The sequence below is a fragment of the Scyliorhinus canicula genome, chromosome 3, assembly GCF_902713615.1.
Source record: "Scyliorhinus canicula chromosome 3, sScyCan1.1, whole genome shotgun sequence".
In the NCBI taxonomy this organism is placed as follows: Eukaryota; Metazoa; Chordata; class Chondrichthyes; order Carcharhiniformes; family Scyliorhinidae; genus Scyliorhinus; species Scyliorhinus canicula.
The window spans coordinates 851,969-867,398 of record NC_052148.1 but is presented as its reverse complement, the minus strand read 5'-3'; the positions used below and the strand labels follow the sequence as shown (position 1 = coordinate 867,398).

The following is a 15,430-nucleotide window of genomic DNA, read 5'->3' as shown; positions in this document are numbered from 1 at the left end:
CTCTCCATGGCTATGGTAAAGGCCAAGGAGCTGTAGTCACTGTCCCCGAAATACTCTCCCACCAAGACATCTGACACCTGGCCCTCTGTCTTCCATGTCATAGCCAGTTACTTATCCAATTGGCCAAATTTCCCTCTATCCCACACCTCCTTACCTTCTTCATGAGCCGACCATGGGGAACCTTATCAAACTCCTTACTAAAATCCATGTATACAACATCAACTGCTCTACCTTCATCTACACACTTAGTTACCTCCTCAAAGAATTCAATCAAATATGTGAGGCAAGGCTTACCCTTCACGAATCTGTGTTGAGTATCCCGGATTAAGCTGCATCTTTCCAAATGGTCATAAATCTTATCCTTCACGACCTTTTCCATTAACTTACCGACCACCGAAGTAAGACTAACTGGCCTATAATTACCAGGGTCATTCCTATTCCCTTTCTTGAACAGAGGAACAACATTCGCCACTCTCCAGTCCTCTGGTACTATCCCAGTGGACAGTGAGGACCCAAAGATCAAAGCCAAAGGCTCTGCAATCTCATCCCTTGCCTCCCAAAGAATCCTTGGATATATCCCATCTGGCCCAGGGGACTTGTCGACCCTCAGTTTTTCAAAATTGATTTCCTCACAACATCTACCTCCTCCAGCCTACCCACCTGTATCACACACTCAGCCTCAAAAACATGGCCCCTCTACAAATGTGGCCTAGTCAACGTTCTATATAATTGTAACATAATGTTCAAGCTTTTATACTCAAAACTGCGTCCATATGCTTTCCTTACCACCATTTCCACCTGTGCTGCCACTTTTAAGGATCTGTGACCTGCACGCCCAGATCTCTCTGTGTCTATCTGCTCCTGATGGTTCTGCCATTTATTTTGGATCTACCAAAATGCATCACCTCACATTTGTCCGGATTAAATTCCATCTGACATTTGTCTGCCCAATTTAGCAGCCTATCTCTATCCCATTATATTCTCTGACAATCTTCATCACTATCCACAACTCCTGCAACCTTGGTATCAGCTGCAAACTTGCTAATCAGACCCGCTACGTTTTCTTCCATGTCATTTATATATATTACAAAGAGCAGAGGTCCCAGTACTGATCCCAGCGGAACACCACTAGTTACAGACCTCCATTCGGAAAAACACCCTTCCACTGCCACCCTCTGTCTTCTATGGCCAAGCCAGTTCTGGATCCATCCAGCTAGTTCACCCCTGACCCCATGTGATCTAACCTTTTGCACCAGCCTGTCATGCGGGACCTTATCAAATGCTTTACTAAAGTCCATGTAGACAACATCCACAGCCCTTTCCTCATCAATCATTTTCGTCACCTCCTCAAAAAATTCAACTAAATCAGTGAGACATGACCCCCCTCGTACAAACCCACACTGTCTGTCGCTAATAAGACCATTTCACTTCCAAATGTGCATAGATCCTATCTCTGAGAACCCTTTCCAACAATTTCACTATCACTGACGTCAAGCTCACTGGCCTGTAATTACCCAGATTATCCTTGCTACCCTTCTTAAATAACGGTACAACATTGGCTATCCTCCAATCCTCTGGGATCTCACCTGTGGCCAATGAGAACACAAAGATTTCAGTCAGAGGTACAGCGATTTAATCTCTTGTCTCCATCAGTAATCTGGGATAGATGCCATCTGCCCCTGGGTATTTGTCTACCTTAATGCTTTTCATCACACCTAACACTTCCTCCCTCGTAATAACGACCTGTTCTAAAGTGTTTACACGTCCTTCCGCCACCACCAATCAACATGTCCCTCTCCTTTGTGAATACCAATGCAAAATACTCATTAAGGATCACACCTACTTCTTCTTCAGTTAAAAGTGCAGTGTGGAGCTTAGTGTCTGATTGGTTGAAGCTGCCCCCACCCTAATTGCTGAGAGGCAGTTATCTGTCAATCACCTGAGGCCTGTTGAGGCCTGTTTAGGGGCACATTGTATTATTCTCTTTGAAGTTAAGGTTTTTTTTGAGTCATCGGTTAGCTGAGGTCTGTATAAAAGACAGACAGACAGCGCACAAAGTAAGCGAGCACTTTCCAGGAGAGTCATCCGGAGTGAGACTCATACAGAGTGGGGGATTGAAACTTGGTAATTTGGTGCAGTGAGGTAAATCGGTGCAGAGTGTGAGGAGGTGCTTTTTAACCCTGGTAAGTGACTGGTAAGTAGTCTCTCTTTTTCTTTTCATTGTCTAATTTATTTATTTTTATTTTGAAATTCTAGTTGTTTAAGTTTACCAAGGGTTTAAGACATGGCAGGAGATCCCAGACCCGTGTCATGCTCCTCGTGTGCGATGTGGGAGCTCAGGGACACGTCCACTATCCCTGGCTCCTTCACGTGCAAGAAGTGTGTTCAGCTGCAGCTCCTGTTAGACCGCTTGACGGCTCTGGAGCTGCGGATGGACTCACTTTGGAGCATCCGCGATGCTGAGGAGGTCGTGGATAGCACGTTTAGCGAGTTGGTCACACCGCAGGTGAAGGTTACTGAGGGAGATAGAAAATGGGTGACCAAAAGAAAGAGCAAGAGTAGGAAGGCAGTGCAGGTGTCCCCTGCAGTCATCTCCCTGCAAAACAGATATACCGCTTTGGATACTGTTGAGGAAGATGGCTCACCAGGGGAAGGCAGCAGCAGCCAGGTTCATGGCACCGTGGCTGGCTCTGCTGCACAGCAGGGCAGGAAGAAAAATGACAGGGCTATAGTGATAGGGGACTCGATCGTAAGGGGAATAGACAGGCGGTTCTGTGGACGCAATCGAGACTCCAGGATGGTATGTTGCCTCCCTGGTGCAAGGGTCAAGGATGTCTCGGAGCGGCTGCAGGACATTCTGGGGGGGGGAGGGTGAACAGCCAGCTGTCGTGGTGCACATAGGCACCAACGATATAGGTAAAAAACGGGATGAGGTCCTACAAGCGGAATTCAGGGAGTTAGGAGTTAAACTAAAAAGTAGGACCTCAAAGGTAGTAATCTCAGGATTGCTACCAGTGCCACGAGCTAGTCAGAGTAGGAATGTCAGGATAGATAGGATGAATGCGTGGCTCGAGAGATGGTGCAAGAGGGAGGGATTCAAATTCCTGGGGCATTGGGACCGGTTCTGGGGGAGGTGGGACCAGTACAAACCGGACGGTCTGCACTTGGGCAGGACTGGAACCGATGTCCTAGGGGGGGTGTTTTCTAGAGCTGTTGGGGAGGGTTTAAACTAATGTGGCAGGGGGATGGGAACCAATGCTGGAAGTTGGAAGGTAGTAAAACAGGGACAGAAACAAAAGGAAGTAAGGGGGAAAAGTGCAAGGCAGAGAAGACATAGTCAGAAATCCATAAGGGCAACAGTACAAGGTACAGTGACTGAGGGGAGCACAGTGAATAGGCCCAGTAATAACAAAAGGAATAAAACTGGAGATGTTAAGATTCAAAACAGAGGTAAAAAAACCAACATAAGTGTACTTTACCTGAATGCTCATAGTATTCGGAATAAAGTAAATGAGTTGGTGGCACAAATCATCGTAAATGACTATGATTTAGTGGCCATTACTGAAACATGGTTAAAGGATGGTCACGACTGGGAGTTAAATATCCGAGGGTATCAAACTATTCGGAAGGACAGAGTGGATGGTAAGGGAGGTGGTGTTGCTCTGTTATTTAAGGATGACATCCGGGCAATAGTAAGGGATGACATCGGTGCTATGGAGGATAAGGTTGAATCCATTTGGGTGGAAATCAGGAATAGTAAGGCGAAAAAGTCACTGATAGGAGTAGTCTATCGGCCACCAAATAGTAACGAGATGGTGGGGCAGGCAATAAACAAAGAAATAACTGATGCATGTAGAAATGGTACAGCAGTTATCATGGGGGATTTTAATCTACATGTCGATTGGTTTAACCAGGTCGGTCAAGGCAACCGTGAGGAGGAGTTTATAGAATGTATCCGCGATAGTTTCCTAGAACAGTATGCAATGGAACCTACGAGGGAACAAGCGGTCCTAGATCTTGTCCTGTGCAATGAGACAGGATTGATTCATGATCTCATAGTTAGGGATCCTCTCGGAAGGAGCGATCACAATATGGTGGAATTTAAAATGCAGATGGAGGGTGAGAAAGTAAAATCAAATACTAGTGTTTTGTGTTTAAACAAAGGAGATTACAAGGGGATGAGAGAAGAACTAGCTAAGGTAGACTGGGAGCTAAGACTTTATGGTGGAACAGTTGAGGAACAGTGGAGAACCTTCCAAGCGATTTTTCACAGTGCTCAGCAAAGGTTTATACCAACAAAAAGGAAGGACGGAAGAAAGAGGGAAAATCGACCGTGGATATCTAAGGAAATAAGGGAGAGTATCAAATTGAAGGAAAAAGCATATAAAGTGGCAAAGATTGCTGGGAGATTAGAAGACTGGGAAATCTTTAGGGGGCAACAGAAAGCTACTAAAAAAGCTATAAAGAGTAAGATAGAGTATGAGAGTAAACTTGCTCAGAATATAAAAACAGACAGTAAAAGTTTTTACAAATATATAAGACAAAAAAGAGTGGCTAAGGTAAATATTGGTCCTTTAGAGGATGAGAAGGGAGTTTTAATAATGGGAAATGAGGAAATGGCTGAGGAACTGAACAGGTTTTTTGGGTCGGTCTTCACAGTGGAAGACACAAATAACATGCCAGCGACTGATAGAAATGAGGCTATGACAGGTGAGGACCTTGAGAGGATTGTTATCACTAAGGAGGGAGTGATGGGCAAGCTAATGGGGCTAAAGGTAGACAAGTCTCCTGGCCCTGATGGAATGCATCCCAGAGTGCTAAAAGAGATGGCTAGGGAAATTGCAGATGCACTAGTGATAATTTACCGAAATTCACTAGACTCTGGGGTGGTCCCGGTGGATTGGAAATTAGCAAACGTGACGCCACTGTTTAAAACAGGAGGTAGGCAGAAAGCAGGAAATTATAGGCTAGTGAGTTTAACTTCGGTAATAGGGAAGATGCTGGAATCTATCATCAAGGAAGAAATTGCGAGGCATCTGGATAGAAATTGTCCCATTGGGCAGACGCAGCATGGGTTCGTAAAAGGCAGGTCATGCCTAACTAATTTAGTGGAATTTTTTGAGGACATTACCAGTGCAGTAGATAACGGAGAGCCGATGGATGTGGTATATCTGGATTTCCAGAAAGCCTTTGACAAGGTGCCACACAAAAGGTTGCTGCATAAGATAAAGATGCATGGCATTAAGGGTAAAGTAGTAGCATGGATAGAGGATTGGTTAATTAATAGAAAGCAAAGAGTTGGGATAAATGGGTGTTTCTCTGGTTGGCAATCAGTAGCTAGTGGTGTCCCTCCGGGATTCGTGTTGGGCCCACAATTGTTCACAATTTACATTGATGATTTGGAGTTGGGGACCAAGGGCAATGTGTCCAAGTTTGCAGATGACACTAAGATGAGTGGTAAAGCGAAAAGTGCAGAGGATACTGGAAGTCTGCAGAGGGATTTGGATAGGTTAAGTGAATGGGCTCGGGTCTGGCAGATGGAATACAATGTTGACAAATGTGAGGTTATCCATTTTGGTAGGAATAACAGCAAACGGGATTATTATTTAAACGATAAAATATTAAAGCATGCCGCTGTTCAGAGAGACTTGGGTGTGCTAGTGCATGAGTCACAGAAGGTTGGTTTACAAGTGCAACAGGTGATTAAGAAGGCAAATGGAATTTTGTCCTTCATTGCTAGAGGGATGGAGCTTAAGACTAGGGAGGTAATGTTGCAATTGTATAAGGTGATAGTGCGGCCACACCTGGAGTATTGTGTTCAGTTTTGGTCTCCTTACTTGAGAAAGGACGTACTGGCGCTGGAGGGTGTGCAGAGGAGATTCACTAGGTTAATCCCAGAGCTGATGGGGTTGGATTATGAGGAGAGGTTGAGTAGACTGGGACTGTACTCATTGGAATTTAGAAGGATGAGGGGGGATCTTATAGAAACATTTAAAATTATGAAGGGAATAGATAGGATAGATGCGGGCAGGTTGTTTCCACTGGCGGGTGACAGCAGAACTAGGGGAATAGCCTCAAAATAAGGGGAAGTAGATTTAGAACTGAGTTTAGGAGGAACTTCTTCACCCAAAGGGTTGTGAATCTATGGAATTCCTTGCCCAGTGAAGCAGTTGAGGCTCCTTCATTTAACGTGTTCAAGGTAAAGATAGATAGTTTTGGGCAGCACAGTGGCACAGTGGTTAGCATTGCTGCCTGCGGCGCTGAGGTTCGAATCCCGGCCCTAGGTCATTGTCTGTGTGGAGTTTGCACATTCTCCCCGTGTATGCGTGGATTTCACCCCCACAACCCAAAAGATGTGCAGGATAGGTGGATTGGCCATGCTAAATTGCCCCTTAATTGGAAAAGGTAATTGGGTACTCTAAATTTATTTTTTTTAAAGATAGATAGTTTTTTGAAGAATAAAGGGATTAAGGGTTATGGTATTCGGGTGGGTAAGTGGAGCTGAGTCCACAAAAGATCAGCCATGATCTCATTGAATGGCGGAGCAGGCTCGAGGGGCCAAATGGCCTACTCCTGCTCATCGTTCTTATGTTCTTATGGAATGGTGGTCACTGTTCGCCACATGTTCTCCCACTACAACGCTGATGACTTTGCCGGGCTCGTTCCCTCGTACTAGGTCCAATATAGCTCCTTCTCTAGTTGGACTGTCCACATATTGTTCACAAAAAACCTTCCTGGACAAACTGAACAAATTCCTCACCATCCAGACCCCTCGCCCTCAGGGATTTCCAGTCAAAATGAGGAAAATTAAAGTCTCCCTCTACAACAACCCTACTATTTCTACATGTGTCCATGATCTGTTTACATTACTGTTCTTGAACTTCCCATGGGCTGTTGGGAGGCCTGTAGTTCACCCCCATCATCGTGACTGCCCCCTTCCTGTTTCTGAGCTCCACCCACAGTGTTAGGGAAACACTTTTGCAGATAATTATTATAAACACATGTCGCCACTTGACACAAGCCCAGTACTATTTATTTATAAACCCATATAGAACATTCTTTCGAATATCAATCCACAGACTTACTGCTGTTTCCTGACAAGTTCCTGATCCTTCTGCACCAGGTCTTGCTTCAATGTCGCCAGCATCTCGACACTCACATCCACCTGACGTGATAACTCACAGGCCTTTTCTTCCAGGTCGTGCTTTTCCCGACTCAACCTCACACTTTCCTGTTTGGCTTTCTCCAGCTCGGAGCTTCTTTTCTCCAGTTCCGTCTGAAGTTTGTCCACTCGCGCTGTTATTTTATGCTCCACTTCCTCCGACAGCTTCTCCAAACGCTCATTCAAGTCTAGTTTCTCGAGAGCTTGAATCTTTAATCGGGCCAGTCCTTCCTCGTAGACGGCGTCCACGGCTGCCGCAGCGAAGGCAGCAGGTGGAGCAGCAGAGCTCACTGCCTTTCTCATCAGGATATCGTTTACCGGAACCTCAATCTCAGGGAAGTAACAAGTGGAGCCAAGTGGCAATTCCTCCCCACACTGTAAATCACACAAATATCGCTGCTCTTTCCCTCGGAATGAGGTGCTCTCAAAGATCTCCTTACAGGAAGCAGGTATCAGAATAGACTTGTCGACTCCTGAAGACAGAACACTAGCATCACAAATGCTGCTGGATTTGGAAAGGACATAGAGGGTTTCATACGTGTGGTTATACTCCAGGTGAGCTCTCAATGAAGACAGACTTCGGAAACGCTTGTGTTCACCGCACCTTGGACAACGATAGGGCAGGTCCAAAGTGGCCATTCCTGAAAAGGCCCAGCAGGATGGATGTGCCGGCACTGTACATGGAGAAGACCGTTTCTCATACTGAACTATTGTGCTCATTTATCTTCAGAGGTAGAATACAAAATGACGGTGCGGACGTCATGGTGCAGACATCATAACTTTCCTTCAATTCAATTTGCCACTTCTTTTATCTGACTTTTCATCTCAACTTTACAGACATCAAAAGGCTTCAAGTGGAGCTGTAACTGCGGAAAAACGAGACAACATGTGACAGCTTGCGTAACCAGCAAGGCTGAATAAATATTGAAGCCGCAGGAAACAATGGCAGCAACTCCAAACTTTATTCTGCACATAGACTGAAATAATCAGATCAGGTAAGGAACAGTCTTTGAATATTCTGGAGCCAACGAGGAAATAAGCTACACCAGAGCTGGGAAGTGAGACAGGAATACCAGAGCTGGGAGTGTGCAGACAGACAGGAATACCAGAGCTGGGAGTGTGCAGACAGACAGGAATACCAGAGCTGGGAATGTGCAGGCAGACAGGAATACCAGAACTGGGAGTGTGCAGACAGACAGGAATACCAGAGCTGGGAGTGTGCAGACAGACAGGAATACCAGAGCTGGGAGTGTGCAGACAGACAGGAATACCAGAGCTGGGAGTGTGCAGTCCGACAGGAATACCAGAGCTGGGAATGCGCAGAGAGACAGGAATACCAAAGCTGGGAATGTGCAGACAGACAGGAATACCAGAGCTGGGAGTGTGCAGACAGACAGGAATACCAGAGCTGGGAGTGTGCAGACAGGAATACCAGAGCTGGGAATGTGCAGACAGACAGGAATACCAGAGCTGGGAATGTGCAGACAGACAGGAATACCAGAGCTGGGAGTGCGCAGATAGACAGGAATACCAGAGCTGGGAATGTGCAGACAGACAGGAATACCAGAGCTGGGAATGTGCAGACAGACAGGAATACCAGAGCTGGGACTGTGCAGACAGACAGGAATACCAGAGCTGGGAATGTGCAGACAGACAGGAATACCAGAGCTGGGAATGTGCAGACAGACAGGAATACCAGAGCTGGGAGTGTGCAGACAGGAATACCAGAGCTGGGAATGTGCAGACAGACAGGAATACCAGAGCTGGGAGTGTGCAGATAGATAGGAATACCAGCGCTGGGAGTGCAGACAGACAGGAATACCAGGGCTGGGAATGTGCAGTGAGACAGGAATACCCGAGCTGGGAATGTGCAGACAGACAGGAATACCAGAGCTGGGAATGTGCAGGCAGACAGGAATACCAGAGCTGGGAGTGTGCAGACAGACAGGAATACCAGAGCTGGGAGTGTGCAGTCCGACAGGAATACCAGAGCTGGGAATGCGCAGAGAGACAGGAACACCAAAGCTGGGAATGTGCAGACAGACAGGAATACCAGAGCTGGGAGTGTGCAGACAGACAGGAATACCAGAGCTGGGAGTGTGCAGACAGGAATACCAGAGCTGGGAATGTGCAGACAGACAGGAATACCAGAGCTGGGAGTGCGCAGATAGACAGGAATACCAGAGCTGGGAATGTGCAGACAGACAGGAATACCAGAGCTGGGAATGTGCAGACAGACAGGAATACCAGAGCTGGGAGTGTGCAGACAGACAGGAATACCAGAGCTGGGAATGTGCAGACAGACAGGAATACCAGAGCTGGGAATGTGCAGACAGACAGGAATACCAGAGCTGGGAGTGTGCAGACAGGAATACCAGAGCTGGGAATGTGCAGACAGACAGGAATACCAGAGCTGGGAGTGTGCAGATAGATAGGAATACCAGCGCTGGGAGTGCAGACAGACAGGAATACCAGGGCTGGGAATGTGCAGTGAGACAGGAATACCCGAGCTGGGAATGTGCAGAGAGACAGGAATTCCAGAGCTGGGAATGTGCAGACAGACAGGAATACCAGAGCTGGGAATGTGCAGATAGACAGGAATACCAGAGCTGGGAAGTGAGACAGGAATACCAGAGCTGGGAATGTTCAGACAGACAGGAATACCAGAGATGGGAGTGCAGTGAGACAGGAATACCAGAGCTGGGAATGTGCAGACAGACAGGAATACCAGAGCTGGGAGTGCAGACAGACAGGAATGCCAGAGCTGGGAGTGTGCAGACAGACAGGAATGCCAGAGCTGGGAATGTGCAGATAGACAAGGAATACCAGAGCTGGGAGTGTGCAGACAGACAGGAATACCAGAGCTGGGAGTGTGCAGACAGACAGGAATACCAGAGCTGGGAGTGTGCAGACAGACAGGAATACCAGAGCAGGGAGTGTGCAGACAGACAGGAATACAAGAGCTGGGAGTGTGCAGACAGACAGGAATACCAGAGCTGGGAGTGTGCAGACAGACAGGAATACCAGAGCTGGGAATGTGCAGATAGACAGGAATACCAGAGCTGGGAGTGTGCAGACAGACAGGAATACCAGAGCTGGGAGTGCAGTGAGACAGGAATACCAGAGCTGGGAGTGTGCAGACAGACAGGAATACCAGAGCTGGGAGTGTGCAGTCCGACAGGAATACCAGAGCTGGGAATGCGCAGAGAGACAGGAATACCAAAGCTGGGAATGTGCAGACAGACAGGAATACCAGAGCTGGGAGTGTGCAGACAGACAGGAATACCAGAGCTGGGAGTGTGCAGACAGGAATACCAGAGCTGGGAATGTGCAGACAGACAGGAATACCAGAGCTGGGAATGTGCAGACAGACAGGAATACCAGAGCTGGGAGTGCGCAGATAGACAGGAATACCAGAGCTGGGAATGTGCAGACAGACAGGAATACCAGAGCTGGGAATGTGCAGACAGACAGGAATACCAGAGCTGGGAATGTGCAGACAGACAGGAATACCAGAGCTGGGAATGTGCAGACAGACAGGAATACCAGAGCTGGGAGTGTGCAGACAGACAGGAATACCAGAGCTGGGAATGTGCAGACAGACAGGAATACCAGAGCTGGGAATGTGCAGACAGACAGGAATACCAGAGCTGGGAGTGTGCAGACAGGAATACCAGAGCTGGGAATGTGCAGACAGACAGGAATACCAGAGCTGCGAGTGCGCAGATAGACAGGAATACCAGAGCTGGGAGTGTGCAGATAGACAGGAATACCAGCGCTGGGAGTGCAGACAGACAGGAATACCAGGGCTGGGAATGTGCAGACAGACAGGAATACCAGAGCTGGGAAGTGAGACAGGAATACCCGAGCTGGGAATGTGCAGACAGACAGGAATACCAGAGCTGGGAATGTGCAGACAGACAGGAATACCAGAGCTGGGAATGTGCAGATAGACAGGAATACCAGAGCTGGGAAGTGAGACAGGAATACCAGAGCTGGGAATGTTCAGACAGACAGGAATACCAGAGATGGGAGTGCAGTGAGACAGGAATACCAGAGCTGGGAATGTGCAGACAGACAGGAATACCAGAGCTGGGAGTGCAGACAGACAGGAATGCCAGAGCTGGGAATGTGCAGACAGACAGGAATGCCAGAGCTGGGAATGTTCATATAGACAGGAATACCAGAGCTGGGAGTGTGCAGACAGACAGGAATACCAGAGCTGGGAGTGTGCAGACAGACAGGAATACCAGAGCTGGGAGTGCGCAGATAGACAGGAATACCAGAGCTGGGAGTGTGCAGATAGACAGGAATATCAGAGCTGGGAGTGCAGACAGACAGGAATACCAGAGCTGGGAATGTGCAGTGAGACAGGAATACCCGAGCTGGGAATGTGCAGACAGACAGGAATACCAGAGCTGGGAATGTGCAGACAGACAGGAATACCAGAGCTGGGAATGTTCAGACAGACAGGAATACCAGAGATGGGAGTGCAGTGAGACAGGAATACCAGAGCTGGGAATGTGCAGACAGACAGGAATACCAGAGCTGGGAGTGCAGACAGACAGGAATGCCAGAGCTGGGAGTGTGCAGACAGACAGGAATGCCAGAGCTGGGAATGTGCAGATAGACAGGAATACACGAGCTGGGAGTGTGCAGACAGACAGGAATACCAGAGCTGGGAGCGTGCAGACAGACAGGAATACCAGAGCTGGGAGTGTGCAGACAGACAGGAATACCAGAGCTGGGAGTGTGCAGACAGACAGGAATACCAGAGCTGGGAGTGTGCAGACAGACAGGAATACCAGAGCTGGGAGTGTGCAGACAGACAGGAATACCAGAGCTGGGAATGTGCAGATAGACAGGAATACCAGAGCTGGGAATGTGCAGACAGACAGGAATACCAGAGCTGGGAGTGCAGTGAGACAGGAATACCAGAGCTGGGAGTATGCAGACAGACAGGAATACCAGAGCTGGGAGTGTGCAGATAGACAGGAATGCCAGAGCTGGGAGTGTGCAGACAGACAGGAATGCCAGAGCTGGGAATGTGCAGACAGACAGGAATACCAGAGATGGGAATGTGCAGACAGACAGGAATACCAGAGCTGGGAGTGTGCGGACAGGAATACCAGAGCTGGGAATGTGCAGACAGACAGGAATACCAGAGCTGGGAATGTGCAGACAGACAGGAATACCAGAGCTGGGAATGTGCAGACAGACAGGAATACCAGAGCTGGGAGTGCAGACAGACAGGAATACCAGAGCTGGGAGTGTGCAGACAGACAGGAATACCAGAGCTGGGAATGTGCAGTGAGACAGGAATACCAGAGCTGGGAATGTGCAGATAGACAGGAATACCAGAGCTGGGAATGTAGAGACAGACAGGAATACCAGAGCTGGGAATGTGCAGACAGACAGGAATGCCAGAGCTGGGAATGTGGAGATAGACAGGAATGCCAGAGCTGGGAATGTGCAGTGAGACAGGAATACCAGAGCTGGGAGTGTGCAGACAGACAGGAATACCAGAGCTGGGAGTGTGCAGACAGGAATACCAGAGATGGGAGTGTGGAGACAGACAGGAATGCCAGAGCTGGGAGTGTGCCAGATGTGCCAGATCATTGACATGGGTACCACCATTACACATGAGAGCTGGGAGTGTGCAGACAGACAGGAATACCAGAGCTGGGAAAGTGCAGACAGACAGGAATACCAGAGCTGGGAATGTGCAGACAGACAGGAATACCAGAGCTGGGAGTGTGCAGACAGGAATACCAGAGCTGGGAATGTGCAGACAGACAGGAATACCAGAGCTGGGAGTGTGCAGATAGATAGGAATACCAGCGCTGGGAGTGCAGACAGACAGGAATACCAGGGCTGGGAATGTGCAGTGAGACAGGAATACCCGAGCTGGGAATGTGCAGACAGACAGGAATTCCAGAGCTGGGAATGTGCAGACAGACAGGAATACCAGAGCTGGGAATGTGCAGATAGACAGGAATACCAGAGCTGGGAAGTGAGACAGGAATACCAGAGCTGGGAATGTTCAGACAGACAGGAATACCAGAGATGGGAGTGCAGTGAGACAGGAATACCAGAGCTGGGAATGTGCAGACAGACAGGAATACCAGAGCTGGGAGTGTGCAGACAGACAGGAATACCAGAGCTGGGAGTGCAGACAGACAGGAATGCCAGAGCTGGGAGTGTGCAGACAGACAGGAATGCCAGAGCTGGGAATGTGCAGATAGACAGGAATACCAGAGCTGGGAGTGCAGACAGACAGGAATGCCAGAGCTGGGAGTGTGCAGACAGACAGGAATGCCAGAGCTGGGAATGTGCAGATAGACAGGAATACCAGAGCTGGGAGTGTGCAGACAGACAGGAATACCAGAGCTGGGAATGTGCAGACAGACAGGAATACCAGAGCTGCGAGTGCAGACAGACAGGAATACCAGAGCTGGGAGTGTGCAGACAGACAGGAATGCCAGAGCTGGGAATGTGCAGATAGAGAGGAATACCAGAGCTGGGAGTGTGCAGACAGACAGGAATACCAGAGCTGGGAGTGCGCAGATAGACAGGAATACCAGAGCTGGGAGTGTGCAGATAGACAGGAATACCAGAGCTGGGAGTGCAGACAGACAGGAATACCAGAGCTGGGAATGTGCAGTGAGACAGGAATACCCGAGCTGGGAATGTGCAGACAGACAGGAATACCAGAGCTGGGAATGTGCAGACAGACAGGAATACCAGAGCTGGGAATGTGCAGATAGACAGGAATACCAGAGCTGGGAAGTGAGACAGGAATACCAGAGCTGGGAATGTGCAGACAGGCAGGAATACCAGAACTGGGAATGTTCAGACAGACAGGAATACCAGAGATGGGAGTGCAGTGAGACAGGAATACCAGAGCTGGGAATGTGCAGACAGACAGGAATACCAGAGCTGGGAGTGCAGACAGACAGGAATGCCAGAGCTGGGAGTGTGCAGACAGACAGGAATGCCAGAGCTGGGAATGTGCAGATAGACAGGAATACCAGAGCTGGGAGTGTGCAGACAGACAGGAATACCAGAGCTGGGAGTGTGCAGACAGACAGGAATACCAGAGCTGGGAGTGTGCAGACAGACAGGAATACCAGAGCAGGGAGTGTGCAGACAGACAGGAATACCAGAGCTGGGAGTGTGCAGACAGACAGGAATACCAGAGCTGGGAGTGTGCACACAGACAGGAATACCAGAGCTGGGAATGTGCAGATAGACAGGAATACCAGAGCTGGGAGTGTGCAGACAGACAGGAATACCAGAGCTGGGAGTGCAGTGAGACAGGAATACCAGAGCTGGGAGTGTGCAGACAGACAGGAATACCAGAGCTGGGAGTGTGCTGTCCGACAGGAATACCAGAGCTGGGAATGCGCAGAGAGACAGGAATACCAAAGCTGGGAATGTGCAGACAGACAGGAATACCAGAGCTGGGAGTGTGCAGACAGACAGGAATACCAGAGCTGGGAGTGTGCAGACAGGAATACCAGAGCTGGGAATGTGCAGACAGACAGGAATACCACAGCTGGGAATGTGCAGACAGACAGGAATACCAGAGCTGGGAGTGCGCAGATAGACAGGAATACCAGAGCTGGGAATGTGCAGACAGACAGGAATACCAGAGCTGGGAGTGTGCAGACAGACAGGAATACCAGAGCTGGGAGTGTGCAGACAGACAGGAATACCAGAGCTGGGAATGTGCAGACAGACAGGAATACCAGAGCTGGGAATGTGCAGACAGACAGGAATACCAGAGCTGGGAGTGTGCAGACAGGAATACCAGAGCTGGGAATGTGCAGACAGACAGGAATACCAGAGCTGGGAGTGCGCAGATAGACAGGAATACCAGAGCTGGGAGTGTGCAGATAGACAGGAATACCAGCGCTGGGAGTGCAGACAGACAGGAATACCAGGGCTGGGAATGTGCAGACAGACAGGAATACCAGAGCTGGGAAGTGAGACAGGAATACCCGAGCTGGGAATGTGCAGACAGACAGGAATACCAGAGCTGGGAATGTGCAGATAGACAGGAATACCAGAGCTGGGAAGTGAGACAGGAATACCAGAGCTGGGAATGTTCAGACAGACAGGAATACCAGAGATGGGAGTGCAGTGAGACAGGAATACCAGAGCTGGGAATGTGCAGACAGACAGGAATACCAGAGCTGGGAGTGCAGACAGACAGGAATGCCAGAGCTGGGAATGTGCAGACAGACAGGAATGCCAGAGCTGGGA

The 15,430-nt window shown here is 48.9% G+C and overlaps 1 protein-coding gene across 1 annotated transcript in view; it reads right to left on the bottom strand.

Moving 5' to 3' along the window:
• The window catches only part of fbxo41 (F-box protein 41), a 258,780-nt gene that overhangs the window by 214,640 nt on the left and 28,710 nt on the right, over positions 1-15,430 (bottom strand). Inside the window, exon 2 of the mRNA XM_038792922.1 lies at positions 7,086-8,028. Coding sequence (XP_038648850.1) covers positions 7,086-7,882 — 797 coding nt within the window. The 5' untranslated portion in view covers positions 7,883-8,028. The remainder of the gene's footprint in view (positions 1-7,085; positions 8,029-15,430) is intronic.